Raw genomic sequence first — 24,725 nt, forward strand, 5'->3', positions numbered from 1 at the left:
TACTGTTGAGGGACATGCTAGCAATTCATGGTTGTTGGCAAGCTGTCCAGCTATTTTCTTCCTGCAGTTTAATTTGTGTTCCGCTCTGTGTGTTTTCCAGCCAGATTAGTCTGACCGTATCCCTTCAGGAAACAACAAAATTAGATTAATTTGCAGAGAAGCATGCAGGAGTAGTTTTGATGCAAAACAAACTTAATGATCTTCCTGGTTGAATTCTATTAATCACTGAATCTTTGGAGAGCTTGCTCGTTCTACTTGATTTCTTCGACCATATAAAATATTCAGGCCTTGTGTCATCACATTTTAAGACAAATCAATTGTTTTGTTGGATGAATTGGCTCATTTTTTCACATTTTAGTCTTATTGTAGGCAAAATCAGTTCATTAAGACTTTTTATTGAATGACTTTTTGTTCATAGACTGGATTTTTGGAGTTTATTAACTTCAGATATGTACTCATGGAATTGTAGATTTGGATTTGTGTTTTTTTTTTTAAAAACATCGTTCTAAGCTTTATTTTTTGAGTCTCATAATATACTCATTGTGTCATTAGTTATAAGTGGTCTCATCTATTATGCCCTTTTTGTGCCAATCTGCTCCTCGTTCCATGTATTCATCACTTGTTTTTGTTTTGAATTATTCTGTTTGTTGTGCCTTCCTTCTTTGTTCCCATTTTCAGAACCTTGTCAAGGCTTTTTGTTGTGACGCTAGCCACTTGTGGAAGTCACTTAACCTCTGGAGGATTTAAGTGGAAAATGATGTTTCTCCAACAAGGGCATATGGGATTTATTGACTTGGATTGCATGGTCTTCTATAGGGAAAGCCATTCTGAGCATAAAGATCTGGCCATGAATAATTTCAGAGTTTGTTTCGCATCACCAGCAAAATCTTGCAGCCAGGGTTTAAGGAAGGTGGAGTTTTGACCTTTAGGATTTCCTGGAAGAGTGAGTGAGCAGTTGAGGGTAAAGATTTCACATGCAAATCACATTTAAATCAAATGCAGTGTTCCTCAGCTTTAAGAGGATTAAGACAGGCCAATTGTTGTGACACCTGAACTGATGAATTCATTGGATCGAATTTTCGACTATACGCAACGAACTGGAGCGATTTACATCCCTATTTTTACTTATGGTTTGGGTTGTAGTGGATTAATTGAAAAACTGTTGCAGTTCCTAGTGACAGAAAGCAATATTTGCATGTTATTCACAGGATATTGATTGGAAAAGGGCTATTCAGGTTGTCTTGGAAGACATTTTGCCTCATTTTTCAACAATTTCTTCAAAAAGATTTACTTAAGACAGCAATCGTCTATTGGAGATCCATCTTGTGTGTCCCAATATTGATTTTTTTGCAATGCTGTATTGGCAAATACTGCTTTTTTTATCACAATACAAAATGTGCATCATTCTTTTAGAACCCTTAAGTTTCAACTCATGTCTTACTTACTTCATGTATACGTAATGACTTGACTTTGTTGATTATTTCCCACAGGTGCGCTTCTGGATGTGTTCTGGAGGTATACAAAAAGGGTCACTCTCCTTGTGGATATCAGAAAACAGCACTGGCCCTAAGGACCAGCGCCAACTGTGGCACTCGGCCAACGAACCTACGTCCAAGAGAGGCTGGAAACTCGTTACGGTTCCACTTTATGGTCTGGCTGACTGGTACGACACCCACCCTTGTCACTCCATGATTATATCAAGACAGAGTGTCTAAGCTATCATTAAGGGACCATATTGGTTTTAGATTTAAGAAGTCATCAACATCTATTGTACCTGTCCGTCATACATTAGCATAAACACTTATGTCCTTCTTGGTCTGGATATTGAAAACCTTTATATCCCATTTTCTGTTGACTCAAATATTAGGATCACAATTGTACTATTTAAATATCAGCCTTGTTTTCTTTTTGTTTTGGTTGACCATGATGGAATATTTTATTGAATACACACAGTTCCATCTTCCTTCTTTGGAATTAGCCAGATTTCTATATTTCCCCTCAAAGGAAAGATATGTTAATGCTAAATACTCACAAGGTAAAAAGCAAAGGAAACCACATAAAGCATTTCGTCTTTATTTGCATGACTGCTGCTTTCTCTGCTTTTTGAGCTCGAGTAATCCTGTTCCACTGAGGGTGATTAATTTTTTATTCCTGTGTTATGTAGTCAGCGGTTCTTTGACCTAAATTAGAATGTCATGTTCATAACCACCAGTTGAACTTTATAATCTTTGCAAGTTGACCTTTTCTAGAGATTAAGTACATTTTCAAGTGATGACCAGTGTTGGAACATGATCGTACATTAGTACACATAAATGTAAGTCAGAATATGTTTAAGAAGAATATAATTGATACTGACCGAGAAATTGTTTTTCCAATTAAAATCTCAATAGAAAACTACTCTGCTATCACAACTAAATGTATCCATCCTAGTCACAGATAATTACACCTATAATGAAATATCTACTACTACATTAATACTGGGTAAATTATTCATGTGTAATAATAATCAAACTGTATTATTTCTACAATATGAAAACTCCATAGACACTTCTATTCAATTCCTGACTTGTATAAGACCATTAGAGCTTGTACAAAAATGTTAGGGCCATTCTTGTTGTGCTTCCATTCCATTGGCAGCAATTAGACCTTTTTGTCTTTATATTGATTTAAGTTTACTCTCCCTCTGTAGGTTCTGGCTTATTTTCAACTCAGAAGATGGACCGGGACTTGGACCTGGATCTGTTATGACCCTTGACAACATCTCCTTCAGTATGAACTGCTTCCTTGCTTGTGAGTACTACTTAACTCAGTTTTGCACCTTGTTATTTTCTATCTTTTTTTATATTGTAAGGAAAACACTGCATTTATCATTGAAATATGCTGATTATTTTAAACTTACATAACCTTTTCATGCCCCCATAAATGCATTTTTGTATCCCATAAATCTTAAAGTAAATCCATCCCTTCTGGAACAATAACAAGTCAGTTAAATTGAGCATAAAACAGGCAAAGAATCAAAACAAAAGCAAGATGACAGAGAACTAAAGGTTAAGAGTTCAAGACTCCTCCATCTCTTCTTTCCTCAGGATACATGTTTGATATGTGACGTGAGTAATAATGCCACAGAACCTTTTGCGATGTCAAAATAACATCCAGTTTAAGATGAGCAGTGAATTGACTCAGAATAAAAAAAAATTATAAAAGGTTGATATATTTAAATCATGAATCTTAACCAACTTTTTAAGATTACAATTTTCATATTTCACTAAAATCCAACCAATAGATAGGGTAGATAATAATATGTTATGTTGTCAGGCAGATAAATCTTATCTTATGTAAACTTGGAGACACCTGCAAACTAGAAGACCCTTCAATTTTCTAATCAGGTGAATGACTAAACGGTGTTTTAGTGCCAACAGTAATCAGCTTGATGGAGTTCAACATTGAACTTGATTAACAGTCGCCAAAACATAACATGAAGCAGGGCTCTAACTACAGATTTAAATTGAGATTTGATAATGAGGCGACAAGATATGGATTATGTTGTTAATTTTTTAGTTTTATTAGTATAGCAGCTGTCAACTACTTTTCTACTTGTGCAATGTTTTGTGATTATTTTTCCGTATTTTCACACATCTATTGTTAATAATTTTAGATTTAAAAAATTAAATACAATGTTTGTTTTTAAATACATTATTTTTAATTTAAAAAACAGTAAATAGAACTATATTTTTTTGGAAAAACAATATTTTCTGTCATTTTTTTCCCTTAAAAACCCTATCAATGAAAAAAAATTAAATAAGAAATACCTAAATACTAAAAATTATGATTTTAAAAAGGCGGAGAGCCATATACATTATAGTCTTCATTTGAATTTTATAACACATGTAGCCGACACATAATTTGCTCCTCACAATATTACATGGTGGTCCGGAACTTGGTCCATCACATTGACACCTGAGGTCTAGACCGAAGGAGATCCCCACCCACCCTTTGTCAACGCCGAAACCTTCCCCGTCCCGAGCGATGACATTTTCTAGGGGACGGCAGCAATGTGTGCTTGATTTCCCCCTTGATTGGCAGCTCTGTTTTTGCAACACTGCAGGAACATCTGTCTATTTGCTCACTTTCCAGATGGCAAGCTCTTAATCCAGAGCAGGTATCCATGTCATCCATCTACGTTGGACTCGGTCACATTTTATTGCCTGTCAGTCCAAGCAGTTAATGGGAGATGCTGAAGACGCACATGAATTCTTTATGACTAACCTCATCAATCCAGGCGATTGCAACACTGTCATGGAATACAATTTAGATGTGACCATTCTAACGTTAATGGATTTTCACTTGTATTGCGCTTTTCTACCTACCGTCGAGGTGCTCAAAGCGTTTTGACACTGTCGTCTCATTCAAATACGGATGACGCAGCATCACTTGAAATGACGACTTTAACATCTTGCTCCAGGATACTTCCACATAGTTAGAAGAGACCCTCACCGTTTCGTTTGGGATACTATGACTCTATCGCTGTACAGTTCCCAAAGGCTGACTGCCTATCATTTCGAAATTAAATGTCATATAAGATTAGCAATAATAATAATAATCTATAAAATAGTCTAAGTAATGAATTCATTGCACCACTGGTTGTTAAGAGAGAAAAGGACAGGTCAGGGCAGATGCGTAATAGTCCCTCAGGTGTGTTTATGCAAATGAAGTAGTCACTATTAAAGTCCCATTCCAATACATAGCCACCAGAACCAAATGTCTTCTTTTTTGCCGAATTTGAACATTAATATAGCCATATAAAATCAAAAAAATCTTAAATCCTTCTTTTTTTGCCATTCAGTTGTCCAGCACAAAGTAATATTTTGTCAAAATATTTTGATTTTAATAAATAAACCAAAAATAGTCCAAAGTAGAATATTTAGCTAAATGTATTGTGATTTTCAAGACTTTTATGCTTTTCTCTTTCTTCTGCATGGTTTATTTCACATTTTCCCTGCCATTGACATGCATTACATTTTAAAAGCAGATCTCCCAACATTTTAATATTGGACTTCAATACTTTTGGCTTCAAGGGGGGTTTCATCTCCTCTACTAACAAAAAGTGACATTTTAATCATCTTTTCTCAGGCCTCCTTTTCATGCCACTGTGTCAACTAGTCCTTACAGCATCATTCCAACGATACATGTTCCAGGGCTGCCTAGTCCGCTGTATTTCCCCCTTTCCATCTTTGTCTTTCCATCTGGATTGTCACACACATAAAACATACTGAGCTAGTGCTAAAACAACACATATAATAAGCCTCTCACTTCCCATGGGAGGCTGAGTTAAGTGATTCCACTCATTTTACCAAACAAATGTATTATTTTCACTTCTATGTATTACGTGATCCATCAAATCTGCGTATGGCTTTCAACGGCAAAGGTTTAAATGATCATTTTCATTGGAGAATTACAGCCTTGGGAAGGAGATATTGATTTTCTACCTGCGTTCACGGCTGTGTGAAAAGAGTTTAAGCTTTGAAATCCCTGTTGTATTATGAGAGGACAATTTGTGACTTGTCATAAATAGATGTGGGTGCAAAAAAAAACAATCTTTTAGTGGATGAGTCTGATTCTCAAAGTGTTTCGACATTAACATTTTGTGACATGAACACGGTCACTATTGAATTCTAATTTGTTTTTTATTGTTCATGTAAGCGGGGGATTGTGTGTGTGACTGAGTAAAGGGTGTAGTCTGCTGGGATAGGCTCCAGCACCCTGCAACCATGGCTGATATGAAAGATGAATCTTTATATTTTTCTTTTTTAAAATTAAAATTCCAAAATAGACAGGACGCCTTATAATCCAGTGTGCTCTATATATGGAAAAACAATTAAAATATGTCATTCATTGAGGGTGCGCCTTATAGTCGTGAAAATATGGTATAAAATCCACAGGCCAGGGGTGTCTAAACTGCTAAAAATGGCCTGCACAAGAAGCTTAAATATAGCCTACATTGCACTTCTCAACTGAGGGGTGAATACCTGACATATAGAAAAAAAATGGGAAAAAAAATGATTTCAGTAAAAGCAGTACTCAAAGAAAAACGATTGGACACCCCAGCCATAGGCAGAAAATATTTAAAAACATCTTTATTTTTTTTATTTTTATTGAACAGGCAGAAGGCTGTTGACAAAGAACATTTTTCATTATTTAATGCTTTGGAAAAATCTTTGTTAACATGGTGTCAACAGAGGAAAAGGAAAAGAAAATACAAGGAATGTATAATCCTGCCATGCTGCTTATTTTTTTCCAGAAAACTAAAGACTGCTTCTATTCTTTTATCAAAGCTATACATGCTGTCCATAGCAGTTGATGTACATTTTTCCTTTTTCTTTGAAGACAATATTTGAGTGTCATTATGTAGGTTTTTCCAAGACAACATGGTTGTCTTTGTAAGCTGGTCTTTTAAAGGCACGTTTTGTGTCATTCTTTTCTTGTAACAATTATAGGAGTGTCATTTAGTTAAGTGTAACCGTTTTGTCACCGTATAAGGATTATTATCATAGTTGTGGGCAATCATGTTCCTGTCAAAGATGTTTGTCTAAGTAGTAGATCTTTGTACCTCACTGTTTATTTCAGTGTGGTGGACCATAACAACAGTTCTTATCATAACATAAAAAAATAATAATAACAATCAAACAGAAAAATCTTGCAAAGGAATAATATAGTAGACTACATCTGAAACATTTTTTTTTAAATCGTGATTAATTCAGATAAAAAACTCATTTTTATGTTTAGCCATATCGATGAAAATGCAGAAGCATTAATTGTTGTATTGATATACTCTTTTAGCTCAATATTCTGTGTGTATCTCAATTTAAAGTAGTATATAACTAAAGCAAATACAACCTACAGTTTATTAGTACTGTCAAAGCATTACTATGTCCTCGTATAAAAACATGGCCACACAATTGCACGATCAGATTTTAGGTCAAGGTAGAAGCAGTTTTTATGACCAGTTGTTGATGTTAAAGAATTGCTTCTGTACAGCACGAGAAAATATTTTTTTTACTGGAAAACTCTTCTGTTTGCCTCCGCTTTTGACAACCAATGCCGTCTATCAACTTCCCTGAAATGACATTTAGTTGTAGCTCTCCGTATATGAATTCACGTTTAGTATTATCCTTACAAGATAATTGTTTTCCAAATAGTATTTCATGACCTCTCCTGTTTTGACCCGATGAAGATTTCTCAGCCATGAAAGCACATAGTTTGCAGTGTAGTTTAACACATTCATTGACGTCATCACCAAAAATGATTGATTTCCAAATCCTTTCAGTTAAGCAACCATTAAAACTGATCTTTTCTCCCCCCACTGAAACATGCATAACAAGTAGAGGTGACAGTTTTCCAGGCCAGCCTCCAAACACTGCATCTAAAATTAGTCACCCTTACTTTAAAGATCTTTCGGGGGCAGAACTTCCTCTATCTTGTGCAGTAATAGCCAATCAGGCGCCCTTTTGCCAAGAAGACTTCACCCTGGGAGAGAGTTTAGGCAGGATGAGATCAAGGTAGCAGCAAGCATATGATCTCAGTCCTGGAAATGTGGTGGGGGCCCCGAGGCTTGATGGATTGCTACAAAAGAGCCAGACCGAATGTGCTTACCCATTCGCCGTTGGAAGAGATAGAGGAAGAGAAAATTGGATCTATCCATTCCCTCTCTCTTTTATAGCCAAATGAAACCCTTACTGCAGGTTCCACATATTCAATGGCCGTAAAAGATGTGCTGGTAATGTGCTCACTTGTATATTTAATGTGATAACAACTACCTTTCTCTGCTCTACACCCAAGTCCAAATGCAATGCCTTTGTGATAACACGTTACATTTTCATTTCAGCAAATGGAGAGTTCCCACCAGTGCACAGTAGTACGACAAGGTCGCCTCTAAAACCGCTGGTTACCCCTACAACCCCATCCATTGGGATTCCACTGAGGAATTTGCCTACTACAGATTACCGTAAGTGTGAATTTGCACCTCCTATTTACGAACGCCTCTACTTGTGAAATCTTTAGGTTTACAAAACGTCTCAATGGGAAAACGTTACCTCTAGATACAAAAGAAATTTCAAGTTATAAACAAAATTTGCAAATTCCAAACATCTTCTTGTAACATCATGTATTTTAGTTTGGAATTGTCATGATGGAGTTGCTTCCTCTTTGGGTATCTCCCAACACTCTGCTGGCCTCCCATTGGCTAGAAGTTTTTTCATACAAAACTGGTATACGTTTAGGTCTTGGAACAAATTAGGGCTATCACATGTAAAATACACCTCTGCTTATGAAAATCCAAGTGACAGAACTAAAGAAATACTTCATAAATCGAGGTACTATTGTATTACAGGTTGAATTCTACCATAGTTGTTCTTTCAATGTCTTTGCCTGAAACTCACACATGCTTGCACTGACTGACAATCCTTCTGAATGCATGTTGTTTGACAAGACCCAGACTATAATAAAGTAAGCGTACCCCCCTCTGTTTTGCTTCCACCCCACAACAGCAGGAGTCCAGTAGAGATCTCCTTTGGTAATAAATGAAGCAGGACAAGCACTTGCAAAGTGTAAAATCCTTCAATTTGTCTCTTGAGAATGTCAATGTAGACGGTTACACAGACTTGACATTTTCCTACTCACGCTTCCTCCCCTCTTTGCTCCAACAGGGCAACAACAAGCAGACTTCTACATGGAAATTCGTACATTCCTGTTAGTCTTATCAAATTTTCCCTCAAACACATTTTCCTAGCCTGCAAGCTTTCAAAACAGCCAGCACATTATAAAAAAAAATAAGAAATAAATAAAAAGCGCTGTTACATTTGCTTGGTAAACTGGATAGGAAATCTTTTTCTACTTATTGCCTCGGGTAGGAAACATGTTTCCCTAAAAATCTGTTAACTGTCAGCATCCTGCGATCAAATAAATGTGATAGATGAAGTTCGAGGAATGCCAACTGATGTTGGTCCCTGGAAATCTCAGCATGTCATAGTAATTACATTAATCTACTTTATGTTTTTCCTGAGGGGAAGAATAACAGTGGTGTGCTTGGTTAACCCTTTCAGTTGTCACTTTTGGCGAATCATGTTTCAATTTACATGATAAATGTTACATCTAAACCCAATTAATCAGTGTTTTTATGTACTTTATGTATCCAATTGCAAGATTACAGGGTTTAATGTATATGAGGGAACCTATTTAACGAAGAGAGCCATAAACATAGCATATTTTCAAACATTATTCCTTGAGAGCCATACTCATAATTTAAAAGTAAAAATACATGAAAATGTGAGCATTTATTAATCATTTCACCACTTTGAAAGTAAAAAAAAAGGTTTTAATTATTTTGAGAACATTATTTAACTGCTAATCAATGTGTATCAGTGCGAGTATGCATGCAGAAGAGTCTAATGAAGAAAAAATATGATTTAAAAAGGTGCTAGAGATCATCAAATAAGCCACATATGGCTCCCAAGCCATAGATTCCCTACCCCTGTCTTAATGTATATTAATGAAAAAACAACAGCTATTTCCAAACAAATAAATACTTTCATTTCCTTACAATATTTGCATCAACCACTATTCAGAATTGGTATCAGCAAGCAAAAATGCTATCATTTCAACTTTTTGATAAAAGAAAAGTTGGGGTGTCATTTCGCTTCCAGTTATGACCTCCTGCCTGAAATTGTCGCCAGTCTTTCCGTAGTCATTATCAGAGATAGTAACCATAGAGGGCAAAGAAGTCGAAGTTGGAGAACGGCCGAGGGGTGCTTAACATTCGCCGAGCGTCTACTGTCTCTCTCTCTCCTTGTGGACCTGACGTTTTCCCATGTGCTGGGCCTGACGGGGATTTTTAACTTTGCTTGCCTGTCACTCCAACAAACCGCTTCTCTACCCTTGACACGTTGCGTGATTAACCCCAACAAACCCCTCTCGTCTTGCTTCTCCTTCATCTTTCCCTGCCAACATATCTCAACACTGACTTTTATGTTTCATTCCCTGTCTTAGATCTAAAAGGTTTTATTTATTAACACTTAACCTGTATACTAAAGCACAATATCATTCTGGCAGCTGTCTCAAATTCCATTATACTCACCCGCTTCCTCTTTTTTTCTTCACCCCAACTTCACCTGTATGCACTCATTTTTTTTGGAGGGATTTTCCTCTTAAGTATTTGTGTTCTTTTATCTGAGTTAAGCCTGTCGCAATATGCTATAAATCCATTTATGGCATGGTGAATTAAAATGTTCAACAGAAATGCAGATGTGTGTAGTCACTCTCGTATTTTTAGATTGTACACAAAGACGGCATTGAAATGACTGCCATTTTGGGGCAAAAAAAATTATAATAATTTGGCTTTCAATCTTGGTAACATGCAGGTAAAAATGACAGTAATTTTGGATCAAATCAATGCTTTTGGTGGGCTCTTATTGGCAAAAAATTACATTGACTATGTCATCTATTTCATATTCAATGCTAAAGTAGGTTTTAAATGGCATGATATGTATTTTTTTCGATATAGATTGTTTTTTGTTTAGGCAGGACTGAATATTTCATTTTTTATTTCGATATAGATTGTTTTTCTTTAGGTAGGACTGTATGTTTCATTTGAATGTGAGGTTTATTAAAATACAATGTCGAATTAGGGGTTAAATTGGTTAAAAAACATTTACAATATTGCGTATTGGCTATACATTTTGCTCAAATCTGTTATGGCGTCAAGCCTAGATGCAGTGGCTTTTTCCCTCCTCTGTTCAAAACAGATTCCTTCCTCCTTTGGTTTATACTGAAAGAGTCGTCAGGGAGGGTGTCATTTCAATCCGCAGCGAAGGGAATACGTCGCTAACCTCGATATGAGCGCCGAGATAAGCATTTGATACAAAATCTAACATTTCCAACAGTGATCATCTGCAAAAGTGTGGTAGGGTTTCACAAGGCTGATCTCCTTTGAACCCTAGCACATTTTCATTTCAAGGTGCCGAAGTGGCGCTCATGAAACATCAGACAACAAATCCAGGCGCTGTGGATTAGATGAAACTTGGCTCCAAATCAAATAGACTCCTGCTTGAAACAATCCTATTGGCTCGTTCAATTTGTTCTTTGAGCAGATGCTGCTCCTCGTCCGTTTCCCTGGTACAGACAGCTTTTGCCATGATCTCAATGCTTATTAGTGGAGAAACTGAAAAGCTTCATTGTTTACTCATGGAACATTTTGGGATTTTTTTTGTTCCCAGCTGGGTCATACGCGGCATATAAAGACAAGCACTATCATGCAAATCCATCTTTTATAATTAATCTGTCTTCCATGCCTGATTTTTATGCCGATCCATTCACACTATGCCAGCTTTGATCTATCTCATTTGTAATAGCTTGCATGCTCCATTTCTACTAACAGCTAGCCTCCATAGCCCAATTTTGTCCACATTGCAGTAAATAGAGTTGTTAGATGAAATAGTTTGGTGCCACCCAATGCGTGATGGTTCTATTGCTGGATTTGGTGTGAACCGTGACCGGACGTTTGGTCGCCAGTCTTTTGGTTTGCCGGTCTTTTGTTACCTTTTGGTCGCCAGTCAAATGTACTTCGATATTAAACAGTACTTAGATATTAAAGTCTCTCTCTTAGATATTAAACTCTCTCTCTTAGACATTAAACTCTCTTAGATATTCAACTCTCTCTCTCTTAGATATTAAACTCTCTCTCTTAGATATTAAACTCTTATGAATATAATTTTGAGACCTTTTCAGTTTTAATTTTGTTCTTAAGCACCATGTGATTGGACATCTATCATTGTCAATGGCAGTGTTTGCTCCAATAGCGGCAATGCGGCATGAAATCCTTCTGCTGTGCTAAGATTCTTCACATCTAATTTCACTGAAAGCTCTAATTAGCTGTGACACATGGGGCGCCTGCTTCCTTTGTTAATATTGCATTAGTGTTATCTCATATGGGGAGTTTACCTTAATACAAGTCACCTTATATTAATTGGTTTCATATCCTCTCTCATGTTATTTTTACAATAGGATGAATCATATTCAATGGTTTAGGGTATGCCTGTTTTCTCTTTTGCTCTCTACAATATGTCTGTCTAATGCTAAATATGATTCTGTCTTTTGTATTCAGCTCAAAAATGGACTTTTAATACCTGCGGTGCTGGTGGCCCGGAAGGTCCGACTCCGTCCCAGTGCTTCAGTTCTTACAAGAACACCAAAATGAATGTGACAGTGGGAACCCGTGGGCCCTTTAGAGGCATTCAAATGTGGCAGGTTCCTGAAACTGGCACATACAGGTCGGTGCAAGTCATTATTTGATGAAAAATTATGTTTCATGCTTGTAATACATTGTATTGCAACTTTTTAGAAATGGGTTATCTAAAATATAGGCCGCCTATAGGCCCAATTGATCTGTCTATTGGGGATAGTTTACCTTTTTTTAGAGGTGGGGATGCCCTACCTCAACTCGACTACAGCTCTTTCCTGAGTTGTAGGTGTAAATAAACAGTTTGGGCTTTTCATGATGACACGTCTTCCTATACTGCTGTGTTGGATCAGCAGGGTGTCAAAGTTTCTCAGAAGAACAGTAGAGCAAAAGGGAGAGGATCTTCAAAAAGACTTAAAAAGTACTCCAACAAGACTGGGACGCTATATATGGTCTCCATCAATGTACCCTCAAATTTTTCGTTGGTCTGGGCAGAAATACCACCTCCCTGAGCGCACAGAGTACCTTCATCATTGCTCACTATGGGCACACCAGTGTCACACCTGCCATAAGCAGGTGTATGTCAATGTTCCCTCTAATTTTTAATGTAAAACATGCTGTAAAACACAAAAAAAAACAAGAGTGGACAGAGCTACTGCCACTGGCTGCCGCGTAAACGGCGCCATCATGGGGAAACTTGTTAAAAAAAAGTTTGGATTTTATTTACTGCACGCCATATGATTGCTGCTGCGCAGAGAAGACGAGAGTACATTGGTCTCCATCGCCTTGGGTAGAGATCAATATTTCTCTTGCAGGCATTTCATGAAAACATGAGGCATTTACCTTGAATCTAAGTTGGGAAAAAAGTCCTAGACTCAAAGAGATTTGGAGTGTATTTGAATGCTTAAGAACAATCATGTCATGACACATGTCCCACCTCTTGCCTCCAGACTTTAAATGGGTGGCCTCAATGCAGCCTAGTTATCTGGCAAAGGCAATAAATGAAGATGACAGACGGCCACAGAGATGAATGCGCGCCACGCATCTCCCAAATGTCATTAGGCAAACAGCTGAGGTAGCTATAGCGAGCACTAGGCAGCGTTCTCTCTCCATCGAGCATGACCACCAGGGAAGAGCAATATTGAAGTGCTTCCAAAAAACAATGTTTTCCTTCTCTGACTGGTAAAATTGGGACATTTAAAACAAGCTTCCCTTGTTCGGAAAAGTCTGAGGATTTGTTTTTCATAAGTCTGCATTTTATTAAACGTGCATGCGTGTGTTGATGTTCAATTACTCTCATTAGGAAAGTCGAAATTACATTCGGCTTGTTCGTTTGTTTTTGTCATCTGTGTGTAAATGTCTGGAGATCTGAAGTATTTCTGGTATCGGGAGTTAATGATAGGAATGGATTTTGATTGTTTTTTGTTTGCTTTTGTGGCTGTTTGTCAGGATCACGGCGTTCGGGGCAGCAGGCGGCCGAAGTGTAATGGCCATGACTAGATCGCATGGCATCTACATAGCTGGTGACTTTCTACTCAGGAAAGGAGAGCTGCTTTATATCCTGGTTGGTCAAAAGGGAGAAGATGCGTGTCCTAATGTAAGTGGAATCCAATTCAATGTCATTATACTTCCAAGAAACTTTTATAGTTTAGAATAGATTTACATTTTTATTTTTTTTACTTTTTGTAATCCTAAACTGAACCCTTTCCAAAGTCACACTTTGTTAAGATGATCATTTTTTATGCAGAGGCTCCAGCAGCCCCCGCAATCCTTACCAAGATGCGTGGTACAAAAAATGAATACATTTTCATGATTTCTTTTTTCCAAGGATGCACTTATTCAACCTCTTAAAAACATATCCAAGTCTTACTTGAGTATAAAATGCAAATCCAATTAAACTATTAATAAATAAATGCCACTTATAGTCCGGTAAATACGGTAGTGGGTGCACCAATAATAAATAGATACACAGACAGACAGAGATATATTTTAAGCCTAAAATATCTAAATGTCACAGTTCATGAATTATGTTGGTAGAAAAGGGAATACTCATTTTTCATGTCCTGGCCACTAAAAAGGTTATTTAAAACCGCAAGTAGGCTTACAAGCAAGCCCCTGCTGTCGTTCTTTGGCTTACTTATGTTGTTTTGTCATAGGTGGTTGTCATCCGTTATGCTCTGGAGCTGTTTGCTGGCAGTCTCCCCCTTCTATGCTTGCACAACACTCAGATTAAAAACCCTCCCAATCCCTCAAGTCACCAATGAAACCATCCATCATGTCCAATATCAACATTTTAGAAATGTAGGTCAGACTCTACATAGAATAGTTTTCAAAAATTAACAAAGTCAGCTGCTTGGCGGGACATGATTCATCTTGGGATTTAGTAAGTCGATACAACTGTATTTGACATGAATTATGTCAGGGTGAGTCCTTGCAATCGACTCCACACAAATTATTGATGTTTTGTGTATATATGTGTGTATTTGTGAATACAAGAACAGACCCAGAGACAGATGGCTGTAAGATAAGTGACTTTATAAGGATTTTCTAGCAATGTTGTTGGCTAGAAATCCAACCAATTGCTAAATACAATCTTAGTTTAATGCTTAATTGTCAAAATTTGTATTAGCATCCCAATTTCACCATATGGTTGTGGTCTAGTTCAGTTTTATATGCTTTTTTAAGATATCTCTCTGTACTCAACATGTACAAAGATATGTTAAGGCTATGTTATCTTTGAGGCGACTTTAAAGGAATACCCGCACTCTTTGAAACCATGTCAAGCCCAGTGATAATCAATCATTGTATGATCCCTTATCTGCATTATGAATATTTCTGAGGAACTTTGAGGGATCTTCAAGATCTTTGAATTATGCTTTCAGACTTTACTGTGACCGCTGAAGGGGAAAGATACCCATTCCTGTATATATTGGAACACAAATTTATATTCGGAAAATCTTTGAAAATGTCTTCACGGGCATCACACAAATAGAAACATTTTTGATGTTTTCTTGTATAGCTAATAATAATAATTTCAATCTCAGGGTACTCCCACCCGATGCTTATTTTCCGCTGTGTAGCAGAGAGGGATTGCATTAATATGGATTTTTTTTCCATTAAAGGACTCAATTATATGCTAATTATATGCTGTTTGGTGCCTGATATTGGCTTGAGATAAAGTTAAAAAAAATGTTTATACACATGGAAGCCTGCAGACGTTGTCCACCTCCAGTCAAAATACAAAAAATAAAGAGAAATTGACATTATTTTTCTCTTAAAGTACACTTGTTGTACATTATAATTGAGTGGTCACTGATTGGACCGATATTACTCCAATGTTAAGTTATTGTCTAACATTGACACTGCTAGACATCTAATTCATTTGATTGGTTTAGTTTGATTAAGGTATGTAGTATTTGCCCATTAAGTTTCTAATAAAAAACATGTACACATGTACACGTATACACGTATACACATACACGTTTACACGTATACACGTATACACGTATGCCCGTATACACTTATACACATATACACATACGTATACACATGTATGCACATACACATATACAGAAATACAAATATACACAAATACACGTATACACATACACATACACATATACACGTATACACGTATACACATATACACATATGCACAGGTTAAAATAAAAACAATAGTTGCTTGGTTTTTCAAGGGCAATTGCTTCAGACTATTTTCCTTTGTAGTTAAATGGGTTTAAATTGAAGATGACTTTTTCCCCCAAGTTAAGCCTGTTTTTATTATTTGTCTTTATTTTCAATTATGACTCGTTTTCATCATTTCAAATATGCTCTGTTTTAATTCCATTTTTCATTTCAGTCGCTTCCACTTGTTTGCATGGGGTATTTGTTCGCAGTGAGCTGTGAATTATGACACGAATCATATCGCCAGAGCCACACACATTCCCACCCACCCCTACTCCCGCTGTTATTAAGATGCATTAGCTTAGTGATCGGAATTTAAAGTGCCTCTCTAGATTTGTAAATGTTAAATGTTTTTTGCTACTTAAATGTTACAACTGTTTTAAAGCACTTTAGTTTTTATTTTATATCGTTTACTTTATTTCACAGTCACCCACCCACACACACAAGCACCCACCTGCTCTTTCTTTGGTTCTATTTTCTCACAGTTGCAACTAGAAAGCTGAGGTAGAACAATCCCAACTGCTTTGCAGGGGGAAAAGTATCAAGGCATTTCACAATTTCCGCTGCTATTTGTTTTGTACCCCGCCAATCTTACCTCGACATGTCAATCATACTCACATTCAAGCCCCACCTTGTCCCTACTCCAGGCCCCCTTGAGCTTTCAGTTCTGACAAATTGAAGTAAAAGGTACAATTGAATGTCCGTGAGTGCATCTTTGAGTGAATTTCAGTGTCGAGAAGTAAAACTGTATCTTTTGACTATCAAGGTGGCCCAAAGTGCATTAAATTGTGCGCAGAAGCTACTTTTTCTTCCATTTTCTCAAGGACAAGCCCTTTGCCCAAAAGTCTGTCACCCTTGAGGATATCCGAAAAAGCTCTCTTCTTGGTTTTCAAGGGGTCGAATCGCGCCACAAAACACTATCTTTTAAAATAATAGCACATGTATGCTAGACATAAAAATAAACCCCATTTATCTATTTTTTTTTTGGCATATCCAAACTTACCGTATTTTGCTGTTTAATATACCCGGGTACTCTGTTTTTTTTGCAAAATGTGTATGGTGTTCATGGGGGCATAATTATAGATTCTTAAGTTCATTAAAATTCCAAGTCAGACTTTACTCCGCAGTAAGTAGTTTTAACCTGAGCAGTAAGTATTTTTTAGTCTGGAAAAACATTGATGTAGCATAAAGAGTGCATAGTGGACCGTACCTTCCCGCTTGTGCACCATTTAATATACCCCTGCTGTTAATATATATTAAATATATGTATATTAAATGGGGGATATATTAAACAGCAAAATATGGTACATCAGATACTATGTACTACTTTTATTAAGTATACAGTAGCATAAAATTTTTGGATTGCCCAGGTTGCCTAAACTTTTATATGCCACCTTACGCCCACATTGTTTTCCAACTCAAGTATGCAATGGAATGCAAACTTTGTATATTTTATTACCGTTGTGATCTTAACAGGATACAATGACTAACTTAACACACAATGAATCTCTTCTCTCTCTTTCTTTTTGCCAGTCCAACGCTATACTGAACAAGATATGCTTGGAACAGACTGGTCCAATGCTGAATAAGAGTCAAGTCAAAGGTGGAGGTGGAGGAGGAGGCGGAGCTACCTATGTATTCAAGGTGAGGAAATATTGAACTGCATTCTGAACTGATGCTTTTCTAAGGATGCATACAAATTTGAACAATGGCTTTGATACAAATGGCAATAACACTTTAACAAGTACAAAATAATGACTACTAAATACCCAGGTGTTTAATGGGATTCACATCCCCCTCATAATTGCTGGTGGAGGAGGAGGCCGAGGCTATAGCAGTCAGTCGGAGAGCCAGCTTGAACAGATGGACTATGACCTCAGCCAACCGGGTCGCAACGGCAAGTCTAATGCTGCTGGTATGTCAAGCTTATGTTTATTTTATTATAATTACTTGTATACACACACCGCATCCAAGTTGATTTGTATTAACACAAGTAGACATTGGTAAATGCTTCAAAGCAAATCAAAGAAAACTCACTAATAATCAACGCTTTTGAAGTTAGCAGCATCCTCCCGACACACCATGTAGAAATGAAAAATAATTTGGATGGGAAAATGGTCTCAGCAACATCACAAAATTATACAAAAAAAGGGAAATAGAACGCACGTACTTATATACCCTTTAGGTATTTTTGCTATCAATATATATTTTTTTAAATAATAGAAAATTTGGTTGAGAAAAGGAACAAAAAACAACTACCTGCACATTGTTTTGATGGAATGCAAAAACACAGATTTCAAATGACTCATTTAAAAGCGCTAATTTATGCAAATATTGAAAACAAACAGCAGCACATTCTTTTTTCTCATTAAAACTAGAAGATAAGCGACATGTTGAAGCGATGATGACAGAATATGAAATCCAGCTTCTTCTGCTTTCAAGTCACTTACGACGTCAAATTATTATTTTTTTTTTTTAAAAAACAGACCCAACATGCATTCATACCTTTACAATTAAATACCACGACTATACTTAAAGGAACTTATGTAGTACTTTGCTTGCTATAGTAATGTAATGGTCAAGCCCCCTCCCCATTCAACTCTTCCCCTTGCTATACAGCCCCGGTCTCTATTATTTACTTTGTGGCATAAGTCGGTTGTCCACAGTAAGGAGAACATTTTATGTGAGAAAAGACTGATGGCAGCAATGAAATAAACTGCCGTCGGAGGGGAGGCTAAGTGATGACGATTCCAGGGGCCTGTGCACGTCGTATTTTCAATTTACAGCATTTAAGTACCAAGGCACAAAAAAATTACTTTATTTTTTTTCTAAGGGATTCCAAAATCTATGCTGGCAGTTGTGGACATAGACTTAAGATAGTGTACTGTTAAAAAGAGAACTAGATGAATAATTTCAAGACATTTTTCACAATTAATATGACCTGCAAAAGGTGTTATAGAATTTTTCCTATTTTCTTTTAAGGGGAGAAGAAGATAAATGAAATGTGCACATCATTTTCTAACAAATGACATTCAATACCAAATGGTATATGGAGCGAATGTATATAGTGTTTTTATCTGGACTATAAATGGCGTTTAAATTGCTTTTCAGGCTCATATTCAACCATTTACACATCAGTGGGCAGTGCTACTGCCATGCAATATGTTGCTATTCCCATTGGGAGCAATCTAAGGTTCAGGGGTCTATTATTTATTTTATTTTAATTTTGGCAGCTTCGGTTCTCCATCGCATTTAAGTGTGCACAGCCCAACTATAAATGTCAGTTATTAATGGAGTCGATTCATTGGTTGATGGCAATAGAGGAAGAGGGTGTCAGACTCGGGTTGGTTTGCGGGCCGTGTTAACGTCAACTCGATTTCATGTGGGCTGGACCATTTTAGATATCATATTTTAATTGTTTTTTTTAAATTAATGCATTAAAAGAACTGGATTAAAAACCCTGAATATTCAGTTGTTTTATAGATCTAAAACAATGTTTATTTTAGCTTTTTTTATATATACTTTTAGGTTTTACAAAATGATTTTTGAACTAAAAACACAGAAAATGGTTAAAGAATTTCAATTATTGATTTAAAAGGGGGAAAATCAGGAAATTTAATATACATCTATACTTTTCATTTTAATTTGATCCTAAAACAGAAAGTCGGCACTCATGATTTACTTTCCAGGCCCACACAAAGTGATGCGGCGGACCAGATTTGGCCCCCGGGCCGCCACTTTGTGGCCTTGGTTAAATGTCTTGCAATTGTTTGACCATTAAATATGTATATACATATTTGTGCCTCGTCTAGTCACTAGTTTGCTGTGGAAATCATTTTTAGTGAAGTTAAGTGCTCTTATTCGGTATTTTGCCGTTGTTGCTTCATCATATATTTCATTATTATTTTACCATCCAAGTTATCCAAGGCTATATAGATGCCATAATTCATATCACCCTCACGTCAATCAATGAAGACAAGGGCACTGCAGCTATTTTATAGCTCTGACATCTTAAAGAATATCAACTTAAGAGTTTGAACGATCAAATCCTTGGAAAGAATACATAAATAAAACCTATATAAAGGTTTCCTGTATTATGTTCTTTATAATATTCACCAATTGAATTTAGACCATTTCAGGGCCTAAAGATGCATATCCCTCATGTTACTTTATCCTAAGAGACCTAATAGAATATTTTTTTCTGTGTTGTGACAGGTGGGGGTGGAGGATGGAATGCTAGTGCTCCTGTCAGTCAAGGTGGAAGACCTTTGCTGTTGGGGGGGCAGGGAGGACAGCCTTGTCAGAAGTTCTGGCAGACACGAGGTGGCTTTGGGGGAGGTGGAGGTGGCTGTATGGCCGGAGGCGGTGGTGGAGGCTACAGAGGTGAGTTCTATATCTCCTTTCTATATAGTATTCATATCAGGAGGGGAAAATACATGTGCATTTTCAGAAATAATCACTGATCTGATCATGGGTGATACCTTGGGAACATTTGTAGGATGACTGCATTCTTTTCTGTCTTTTTAGCACTAATTAGTTCCAAATAGATGCATATTATGACGTTTTGTATTGCCATACATCACGTGTGTCAAAGTGGCAGCCCGTGGGCCAAATCTGGCCCGCCGCATTGTTTTGAGTGGCCCGGGAAAGTAAGTCATGAGTGCTGACTTGCTGTTTTAGGATTAAATTAAAATGAAGAGTATAGATGTATATAAAATTTCATGATTTTTCTGCTTTTAGACCAATAATTGTAATTTTTTATCATTTTTTCTGTGTTTTTAGTTCAAAAATCACTTTGTAAAATCTAAAAATATATTTAAAAAAAAGCTCAAATAAACATTGTTTTGGATCTATAAAAAAACGGAATATCCTGGACTTTTAATCCTGTTATTTTACTCCATTTATACAAAAAAAAATCTAAATATTATATCTAAATTGTAAAATCAAGTTGACGTTAAGGCAACCCGCAAACCAACCCGAGTCTGACACCCTTGCCATACATCGCCCAAGGATATTGCGACCAAAATGTCGCCTCCTCTGATATTCCACTCATTAACACTGTCTATCTTCCATGTCATATTGATTAAAATCCACTTCCTATTTAACAACAAAGTAGCCACATCCAGACAGGTATATCAGCTTTACATTGAGGGGTAATCTCTTTCAAATGTGCGTCTTGTTACCCCGTTTGAACAAATGTCGTATGCGTACTGATTACCTTACAAAAACACACTTCTTTGGTTAATTGAATATTGATTGTCTACTATATCTGCCATGCAATTGACTAGTGGGCAGTCTAGGATATACCCTGCCTGTCAACAAATGTCAACTAGGATTATCTTGCCAATAACCCTAATTAGGACAAGTTATGAAAACTAGATGGACGGACGTTAATTAGGATAGCAGGGTTAATCACTTGTTCATTTTCTTTCCAGGTGGGAACACCTCATTAAATGACAATCCTAAAGATGATGGTGATGATGGCACGTCCCTTTTTGGTCTGGCTGGAGAACCCTATCTCTATCCTCTGAAAGGTTATGTTAAAACATGTCTATTTCGTAAAGTGCACTTCCATTTTAGTTTCGTTAGGCATGTTTATGTCCTTTTGTGCATTTGTAAACTATAATTTGTCCTTTTTATGCTTCTTTTTGGAGTAATGGCTTCCGTCTGATAGAGTGGGCTTTCATCCTAGATGGAGGACTCATTTCGTTTTTGGATAATGATCCACTTTTCATAGTTTTTAGAATCTTCTTCACAAGATCTTTGTTCGCAGTTTGAAATCAACTTTTTGGGCCTAAAAGTACATTCGTCTTAAAGAAATACAATACCTTTTTTGCATAAATGAATCTGTCACCTGAAGGCAATTTGAAATGATACAAAGGGGTGAATACAATTATTCATTCATTATCTAAGCGGCTTATCTTAAATGGTTACAAGGGGGGCTGGAGCCTATCCCAAAGAACACGAGCAGAAGGAAGAGGGAATTAGTTGCCAACCTATGATGGGGAATATGGGAATTATCAACCGTGCACTCATATTTACATTTAAGTGCAATATTTGAGTGTTCAATCAGCGTAAAATGCATGTTTTGGGGATGTGGGAGGAAACCAGAGTATCCTGAGAAAAACCACGTACAGGAATGTTGTAACCCACTAGGGATTGAAACAAAAAATAATATAAATTAATACTATAAACAGATTTACTGCATAATGCTGTAGAAAGAAATGGATTGTAGAAATCCCCCAGGTTGATACATTGCCGTTCTAGTTCGATTCCAACTTCAAATGTGAAATGTAGCTCAGGAGGGGCTTTTTTTTTAATAAATATAAACTCAGAAACCCACAAGATAACCCGGGGAAAAAGGCAAAGTAACAAACGAAAGAGCAAACTAGACAAACTCACGGGGAATTGAAGCAAGACATGAATGACGATTGACGGTGAAATCCAAGGTGAAATGCATGATAGGAAATTACAAGGACGAATCCACGCTGAGGGAAAAATACAAGACGTGAATCAAAAACAAATACAATCCCCCTCAAATAAACCCAATTTTTCCAGCAGTCGATGGTATCTTGGGGCATATGGTCTACAAATGACTTTTTTTTCGTCCTATACGCAAAAAAAAAAAAGATCCTCATAGCTTTTGTCGGCGTTTCTTTCTCAGCAATAGAAAGCGACGGGGAAGTGATCATCAGTCCAATCCGGAATTGCAGTCACTGCGAGAGCGGCGAATGTCAAGACATGAAAGGAGACATCTGCTACTGTGACGATGACCTCATCCTGGCGCCCGATGCCATGTCTTGCATTAACTCCACAGGTAGGATGCGTGACATTGTGTGTGACCGGTCTTTTGGTCGCCGGTCTTTTGGTTGCCGGTCAAATGTACTTAGATATTAAACAGTACTTAGATATTAAACAGTACTTAGATATTAAACAGTACTTAGATATTAAACAGTACTTAGATATTAAACAGTACTTAGATATTAAACAGTACTTAGATATTAAACAGTACTTAGATTTTAAACAGTACTTAGATTTTAAACAGTACTTAGATTTTAAACAGTACTTAGATTTTAAACAGTACATACTAAGATATTAAACAGCATTTAGTTACTAAACAGTACTTAGATATTAAACAGTACATATATAGTAAACTCTCTCTTAGATATTAAACAGTACTTAGATATTAAATTCTCTCTCTTAGATATTAAACAGTACTTAGATATTAAACAGTACTTAGATATTAAACTCTCTCTTATATTTTTTAACAGTACTTAGATATTAAACTCTCTCTTAAATATTAAACTCTCTCTCTCTCTCATGAATATCATTTTGAGAGCTGGTTTCAAAAGTAAACTCTTTGTCACCATTTGACCGGCGACCAAAAGACCAGCGACCAAACGTCCGAGCACCGACATTGTGTCATCCTTTTGGCAACAGAGGCGGGGTCATCATAGACTTTAGTGTTCTTTTAATTAATTTAGTGTGACTGTGAAAAGAAATGAAATTCATCTTCAAATGTATAATTATGTCTTCGAGGTTCTGCGCTTAAGTGAATCTTTATCGAAGTCAATTTTCCACTGTCTTTTATTCTTCAGTAAAAAAATTACACATCATCACACTGTACCTAACGGTGTTCTGAGCAACTGTTGCTCCACACGACGAATCCCTTTCTCAGATTAGTCATTTATCTCGGTGTTGCAGTGAGATAAAACCTCTTATCATGTTAAGGATTTAGGATAAAAGTCCCTCATGAAGTGAAAGCGGATTTAGCAATTTTCCCTCCTGATCCTTGGGAACTCGCAAACTGCTCTGCCTGTTCAAAGCACGTCAACCTTTATTACAAATGACTTCTCACCCGGGTTGTAATGCAACAAAGGGGCTTTGGACTAAAGTCAGAATCTCTGTTTCAATTACCATTCATTATCTCTAATAAATATACAAATATTGATCTAATATGTATCAATACAGAGTCCTTCAGCATCATAATAATAATAATAAGGTGCATTTTCCTGGCAAAAAAATCTCATAAGTGATCATTTCAAATTCGTTGACATACTGTCGTTATGTACCACACCCCAAAGTTATTACACAGAAGGGATTGTGTGTTGTGCTACCGCAAGTTTAGAGTCATGATGAATATGGGAAAAAAACTGTCCTTAAGCCTTAAATCCTAAAGCCTTTACAGTCATGATAGCGTCTTTCCACTGAAATCAAATCGGGGCAAACTGGAGTTTGTCTTCGCTCCGATGATTTGCAAATGTGGTCTCCGTAAGGGCACATTATTTATTCGGTCACAAAAGGTCAGCATCTCAATACGGTCCTTTTCGGCGGGCAGATGTGTAGCTTGTCAAGACAACCAGGAATTTATATGCCACGCAGCCCCTCAAGCTCTGTTGTGTCATGGCTTTCACATCATTAATTAAGAAAGGGATGAGAGAGGCGACGGGAATGTTAATAGTTCTCTTGGGGAGGATTGGAACACTGTTTTCCTTTTTTTTTTCTCCACGTAGAGGTGATCCTGATGCCTGCACAGCCATCTCTCTCCCACCTGGCGTTGGGTCTTTCTGTCGGAACCTCGGCGCTTATCGCTGCACTCCTGTTGGCTGTCTCGGGAGTCATGATTAGTAAGTGTCGTATTTATAATTTTTTTTGGGGGGGGGGTCTTTGTCATTTGCCGCATTTTACGCATTTAAAAGATGCCACTCTACCTTATAGATTGATAAGTATTGGGTCTTCATTGTATGAAATTCCCTATAGGACATCTAGTTTTCCTTTTATGAGAGGACACTGACAGATTTAATTTGTCAGT

At 36.9% G+C, this 24,725-nt stretch overlaps 1 protein-coding gene across 5 annotated transcripts in view; it reads left to right on the forward strand.

Moving 5' to 3' along the window:
- Positions 1–24,725, forward strand: part of alk (ALK receptor tyrosine kinase) — a 159,736-nt gene that overhangs the window by 118,765 nt on the left and 16,246 nt on the right. For all 5 annotated transcript variants that reach the window (XM_077731422.1, XM_077731426.1, XM_077731424.1 and 2 more), the window contains 11 exons: positions 1,491–1,663; positions 2,690–2,790; positions 7,883–8,002; positions 12,155–12,320; positions 13,679–13,826; positions 17,447–17,557; positions 17,687–17,828; positions 20,129–20,296; positions 21,349–21,447; positions 22,578–22,730; positions 24,427–24,540. In XM_077731422.1, coding sequence (XP_077587548.1) covers positions 1,491–1,663; positions 2,690–2,790; positions 7,883–8,002; positions 12,155–12,320; positions 13,679–13,826; positions 17,447–17,557; positions 17,687–17,828; positions 20,129–20,296; positions 21,349–21,447; positions 22,578–22,730; positions 24,427–24,540 — 1,495 coding nt within the window. The remainder of the gene's footprint in view (positions 1–1,490; positions 1,664–2,689; positions 2,791–7,882; positions 8,003–12,154; positions 12,321–13,678; positions 13,827–17,446; positions 17,558–17,686; positions 17,829–20,128; positions 20,297–21,348; positions 21,448–22,577; positions 22,731–24,426; positions 24,541–24,725) is intronic.

The sequence above is a fragment of the Stigmatopora nigra genome, chromosome 13, assembly GCF_051989575.1.
Source record: "Stigmatopora nigra isolate UIUO_SnigA chromosome 13, RoL_Snig_1.1, whole genome shotgun sequence".
NCBI lineage: Eukaryota > Metazoa > Chordata > Actinopteri > Syngnathiformes > Syngnathidae > Stigmatopora > Stigmatopora nigra.